The sequence below is a fragment of the Sminthopsis crassicaudata genome, chromosome 5 (assembly GCF_048593235.1).
Source record: "Sminthopsis crassicaudata isolate SCR6 chromosome 5, ASM4859323v1, whole genome shotgun sequence".
Classification (NCBI taxonomy): domain Eukaryota; kingdom Metazoa; phylum Chordata; class Mammalia; order Dasyuromorphia; family Dasyuridae; genus Sminthopsis; species Sminthopsis crassicaudata.
Genome location: NC_133621.1, coordinates 305,111,495 through 305,117,304, shown reverse-complemented (window position 1 = coordinate 305,117,304; position 5,810 = coordinate 305,111,495). Strand labels below are relative to the sequence as shown.

The 5,810-nt window shown below is 59.7% G+C and overlaps 1 protein-coding gene across 1 annotated transcript; it reads left to right on the top strand.

Annotated features, from left to right (window-relative positions):
* Positions 1 to 1,346: 1,346 nt before the first annotated feature.
* Positions 1,347 to 5,053, top strand: ADM2 (adrenomedullin 2). The gene is made up of 3 exons (XM_074271962.1): positions 1,347 to 1,599; positions 1,816 to 1,982; positions 3,676 to 5,053. The coding sequence occupies exons 2-3, from the start codon at positions 1,873 to 1,875 to the stop codon at positions 4,055 to 4,057; spliced, it is 492 nt and encodes a 163-aa protein (XP_074128063.1). The 5' UTR covers positions 1,347 to 1,599; positions 1,816 to 1,872; the 3' UTR covers positions 4,058 to 5,053.
* Positions 5,054 to 5,810: the final 757 nt, after the last annotated feature.

Here is a 5,810-nt window from a genome sequence, read left to right as displayed (position 1 = left end):
AGAATAACTGGGACACCGACACTTTAAGCCAAGCTTCGGGTTGGACCTCATCCTACCCACCTGAGAGTCCATATGTTGGACAGAGCACGTCCAATGTGTCAGTGATCAGAGCCTTCCTTAAGCCTTGGCTTCTTGAAGCCCCAGGGCCCTGAGCCCTTACAGCTAGCTGACATGCCCAGCCCTGCCCCCCAAGCTGTGTCCCCAGACCCCTTAGGTCTAACCACACCCTAATTGTGGCTCCCTGAAACCCCAAACTCTGCTCCTCTGAATCCAACCCTTCAGGTTCTCTGGCTCATTTCAAACTCTGTTTCTCTCTGATTCCCCAACTCCACACTTTCCCCCCACACACACACCTGTAGCCTTAACCCCCAATTCTCAAACTCCAGTCCTCTCCAATAGCCCTGGAACTCGACGTGCCCCTGCCTCCCTAGCTCTTTTAATTACGGCAGGCAGGACCTTCAATGGAGACAAGCAAGGGAGAGTCTGGCTCAGCCACGAGCCCTCACCACCATGCCTGTGGCTCCCCCTCCCATTCCTCCAAAATGGGAGACTGGCCAATATCCAGGGGCTTCCCAGCAGGGAATGGGATTCCCAGTGATCAGCTGGGAACTTGGAGCTGCTGTCTCCTACCCTTCCAAGCAGTGGAAGCTTAACTGTTTGTTCTGCTAGCCCCGACCCTCAGCCCCAGGGCAACATGGGAACAGTCTGGAGGAGGCTCCTGGCTCTCCCCCCTCACCCTCATTTGCCACTTATATCACCAGATAGCATTAGGAGGATGAAGTGAGTCCTTAGTGAAAGTGAGATCCCTGGGACTGAGGCAGTCAGGGCAGCCTTGGGGAGGATAAGGGAGGGCTCTAAAGCTGAGGCGCCCAGGGAGGGTATTTGGGGAAGGAAGTTCTGGGACCCTAAGCATAAGGGATTAGAGGGCTCCAGTGAAGTCACAATGGGAAAAGTGAGGCAAAAAAAAGGGGGAGACATGGTGGTCCAGTAATGTTAGAGTCCACATTTGAATTCAGACCTTGTAACTCTAAGGTGCACCTTTTATTCTGCACCATATTGCATCTTCTACCTGATGTCCCGGGCTAAAGGGGCTGATGTGCTTGGGGCTCCCTATAACCAGCCAGTGCTCCCCCTGGCCCTTCCAGTGGCCAGAGCCCAAGAGAGACCCCGGCTGTGGCTGTTCTCCACCCTCCGCCCCCCCTGCTCAGGCTGGGGGTTGGGGAGCCGCCTTGGGTCCCTAGCCACGGGGCCAGGAGCGCAGTGGGGGCGGGGAAGGCCGAGGGGGTGGAGAGCCGGCCAGCCCCGCCCCGGCCCCAAGGGGAATATTTAACCTGGGCAGAAGCTGGGCTCTGCCGGGCTCCCGCAGACCAAGCCAGGGCAGAGGCAGGGCAGAGCCAGCTGACTGGCAGCGGACCGCCAGCTGGCTTCCAGACCGCGGACGGCCGCTGTGCTGACGTCCGCCCGAGGCCCCCCGAGCGGCCCTGACCCCGGAATCTCCGAGCACCCCCTCGCCCCTCCCCGGCACGCTCCCCCGGGGACTGACAGCCCTAGAAGGACAGACGGGACCCCGTGCCAGGACAGACGGAGCGCCCCTCCAAGGTCCACAGCTCCTGTTCCAGATGGGGGACGGGAGGGCGGAGAGGGGCGGAAGGGGGGAGAGAACTAAGAGCTAGAGCCGGGGCGGGGGTCTGGGGAAAGCAGGGCCGGGCCGGAGGGAGGGAGGTCCGAGGGGGCAGGCGCCCCGGGGCCTCGAGGTGTGGAGGAAGGGGCTGGGGGGCTCACTTCGAAGCTCACTGGTGGCCTTCATCTCTTCAGCCCCAGTCCGGAGCGCAGCCCCCCCCCCCCACGAACCCCGCGCAGCCCCCGCCCGCCATGGGCTGGCTCCTATCCGTCACCCTCGGTTGCATCAGCCTCCTGAGCCTCCCGCTCCCGGGCGCGCTGTCCCGGCGCGCGGGCGAGGACCCGCTGCTGGCCCGGCCCAGGTGAGTGCGACGTGGCCCCCCTCGAGGCTCAGGGTCCGCCCCCTCGGGCCCCCGCCGTCCCTTCTCACGTGCAAACCGCCCCCCCCCGACCAGCCCCCCGAAGTCCACGAAGGCCAAACTCCAGAGCCCCAAACACCCCCTTGTTTCTACCCAAAGACCCTCCCTCCCCTTTAAGTCCCCGATCACCTCCGGGGGTCCAGGGCCCCGAACCTTCTTCGGAGCCCCCTCAGTCCCTCAGAACTGAGCCTCACTCGGGAACCCACACCCAGGGCTTTGGGGGTGGGGCGGCTGGGCGGGGCCGGGCGGGGCCGGCTAAAGGCCGGGAATGTGGCTCTCTCCCGCAGCACACACAGGGTTAATATTAGGCCGGTTAGTCCACGAGGGGGCGCCGTCCGCTGGTCGGGGTCCAGCCTAGGTGGGAGGAAGAGGTGACCGCTAGGATCGGTACTCGTCCAGCAGCAGCTGGTCCTTGGGCAGGATCCCGGTCAGACTATCAGTGATAGCCAGCGTCTTCTGTAGAGTGAAGGGCTCCTTCGTGAGCCTCACAGCAGTCCGAGACATAGATGATATTCATTCCATTTTTCAGAGAGGAAAACTGAGGCAGAGACTTAGTGATTTATCCGGGATTACATGATTAGTAAGTTATGAGTCAGGATTTGAACTCAGAGCTTCCTGAATAAAGGCCCTGCCTAGCTGCCTCTGGCCACCTAGACCTCACAGAAGTCTTCTGCAGACTCCTCCTTTGATAAATGAGTTCCAAGCAGATTAACGGCTTGCCCCAGCTCACACATCCCCTGATTTGCTCCAGACTCAGTGAATGCCCTTTTTATAGAAGCCACTGTCCCCATTCCTGAAGGACAGCGGCCCTCCCGGGCAGGGAACCAGGGTCGGAGCATCTGAGCCCGGAAATCCGGGGGTACGTGGGACTCCCCCCCACTCCCACCCGCCCTGGGGCCCAAGTCTTCCTCCTCTGCAGCTTTCTAAGTGAAGGGTGACGGAGGGGAGTCGGACAGCTGTGGCCCCATGGTTCTCACAACAGCCCTATAACGGACTGGTCCAAAGAACTAGTGCCTTGCTTTCCGGGGGAGAAACCGAGGCCCAGAGAGAAACAGCAAGGTCCCCAAACTAGCTAGAGGTCAGAACCAGAGCTTCATCCCAAGTCCTGCAAAACCCGCTCTCTTTCCTGCGGACCAAGTTCACAAAAGGGGTGGTGGGGGGCAGTCTGCAGAGAGGGGAGATGAGCCCTGAATCCAGAGTAGGAAGGGGGAGACCCGGGTGCAGAGCTGGGCTGGGGAGGGCAGGTACCGTGGGCCCAGAGCCCGGGGAGGGGGGAATGAACCTGTAAAACCCGGGAGGCCCAGACCGAAAGCCCGCAGGTGGGCGTGAGGAAGGCCGGACCGAGGTTTGGCTTCTCCCCCCGCACTCAGGACTGGGTGGGGTCACTGCTGCTGTCGGCCACATTCCAGGGAGCAGTGACCCACAGAGGCCTGGGAGTTGCCCTTTGCCCAGGGTAGATGGGGGTTAATGGACCATGTGACCCTGATGACTGGTGCCCATGCTGGGCTCCTGGGGGCTGTGATCTTGCCCTGGTGGGACCCCAGAGGGCATCCCCAACAGGTGGGCACCCTCATGTCTGGCAGTGTGAAGGGACTCGGGAACTTGGGTTCACTGTTCCCCGCCCTTTCTTTTGCAGGGAACCCCCAGATGGGCAATACCCTCAAGACCTTACATCCCAGGCTGTGCTGAATAAGGAGCCGGTGGCTCTTGAGGGTCAGCAAGGGCTCCATCTGGAGCCCCTTGTGGAACTGCGTCCTCAACACTTCCATCACCATCGCCGGCACCGAGGAAAGCTCCGGGACCACAGGGGCAAGGAAAGGGGCCAGGGTCCGAGGAGGGTCAGGGGCCGGGGCCGCAGGCACACCCGGCGCCACCACGCCCAGCTCATGAGAATGGGCTGTGTCCTCAGCACCTGCCAGGTGCAGAATCTCGGCCACCGCTTAGGGCAGCTCGTGGGACTGTCGGGGAGGAAGGACTCGGCCCCCGTGAACCCCAGGAGTCCCCACAGTTATGGCTGAGCAGCCAACCCTGCCCTTACAGTCCCACCAAGACCCCAGAACTCAGCACAGGCATTCCCGGGTGTCGTGGCCCTACTTTCGTCCCTGGATGAATTATTTTCCTCTCTGAGGCTAAGCTTTCTCATGCATCGAAATGGGGGTGGCCATTAATACCGACACAATTCGCCTCATTGGGGTGTTGGGAGGAAGTGCTTTGGAAATCTTAAAATCCAAGAGAAATGGGGTATCTTGTTATTGTTCTTTGTTAGTAGCATCCCACCCGGAGCCTGCACCCGTGTCCCCACCTGTAGTAGCTCAAGGGCTCCTCCCACACAGCACCTTAAAAGTCTTTGAATTCAGCCCTATTTTACAGATGGGGAAAATGAGACCCAGTCTCCATCACCCTTGGGGAGACACTCATGGCCCTCTAATGGGGATTGGGGGTTTCCCTCTAATCCCAGGGAGATGTTCAGGAAGGTGACTAGGGTCCCTCACTCTGGGGAGATACCCCCAAGTCCCTCTCCCAGGAGACTTCCAGCTGCCCTGCCCTTGAAAACATGACATCTCCCTCACGGCTCAGGGAATAACTGAGGGACCTTGGGAACTGTCTAGAACCTTCCTAATATGGCAAATATATGCCAAGGGCCCATCTCAGCTTGGAAGAAATAAGCTTCCTACTTCTAAGGAAGATGCTCAGCTCCCCTCTAACTCCTAAAGGTCCCCCCAAACCCAGGATGCTACCTGGGAGATGCCCAGGATGCCAACCCGGGGCTAGGGCCCCCTCGAATCCAGGAAGATGGCCAGGGGCCCCCTCATCCCTCTGGCGGTCAGGAAGAGTCTCTCAGCACAAAGGGTCCTGCACAAAGACTTCTGGAGCTCAATGTGTCTTCATTTTCTTGACCAACGTTCCCAGAGGCCTCTGGGCCCCTCTTACCTGGTTGGGGCCATGGGTGGGGAGGCGTAAATTATTCTTTGTAGATGTATACCTGTTCAACTAAAGCTAGCTTTGTGCATTCACGCCTGTGCCAGTGTGTGCGCCCCAAGGGAGAGGGAGCCCATTGTTGCCACTCATGCCCTAGTGAGGGGGGAGGGAGAGGAGCAACTAAGGCAAAGGGGCGTACTGACCCTCCCACCAGCACACACACAGAGCCAGCTCTGGCTAGGACTCGGGGCTGGAGGACTGCTGCCTCCCAGAGGTTGGAACAGGAATAGCCAGATCCCCTGGTCCAGATGCCAGAGCAGGATCTGACCCAGAGAAGAAAGAAGAATGGGGACTCTCTTTGAGCCTCAGCCCCGCCCCCAGCCCAGGCCAGGGGACATCCCAGAAGGCTCCCGGCTTTTCCCATGGGTGGGGGGTGTCAGAGGCTACTATCACTACTCCCAGGGGTAGGGCTCTTGGGGGCTGCGAGCCATCTGTAAGGCCTGGAAGCTGAATCCAGACCCAAGGCCTGTGTTCCCCTCCCCCCAAACCCTTGGACTATGTCAGAGGACATAACCCAACTGAGTTGCCATGGTTCAGTGGAAAGAGATTAATTTAGAGTCAGAGAACCTGGCTGGTTTTCTCTGAGCGTGGGGTCAGAATCTGGTCAGGACTTGGGCCTGCTGACTGCTGCACCAGTGCATAGGGTAGAAGGCGTCCTGAGCCTCAGATGAGTAAACTGGGGGTAGGGGGAACATAAGATGGGATGGGGGGAACATGGAAGTAGGAGAGAACATGGGAATGGAGGGAACATGGGGATAGGGGAGAACAGAGGAAGAATAGGACCATTTGGGG

What these genes read in the sequence shown, in the direction of transcription:
- ADM2 (XM_074271962.1), top strand. Translation starts at nt 1,873, where the DNA reads ATGGGCTGGCTCCTATCCGTCACCCTCGGTTGCATCAGCCTCCTGAGC. An exon ending in CCGCTGCTGGCCCGGCCCAG is followed by an intron (nt 1,983 to 3,675) that starts GTGAGTGCGACG and finishes TTTCTTTTGCAG; the next exon opens with GGAACCCCCAGATGGGCAAT.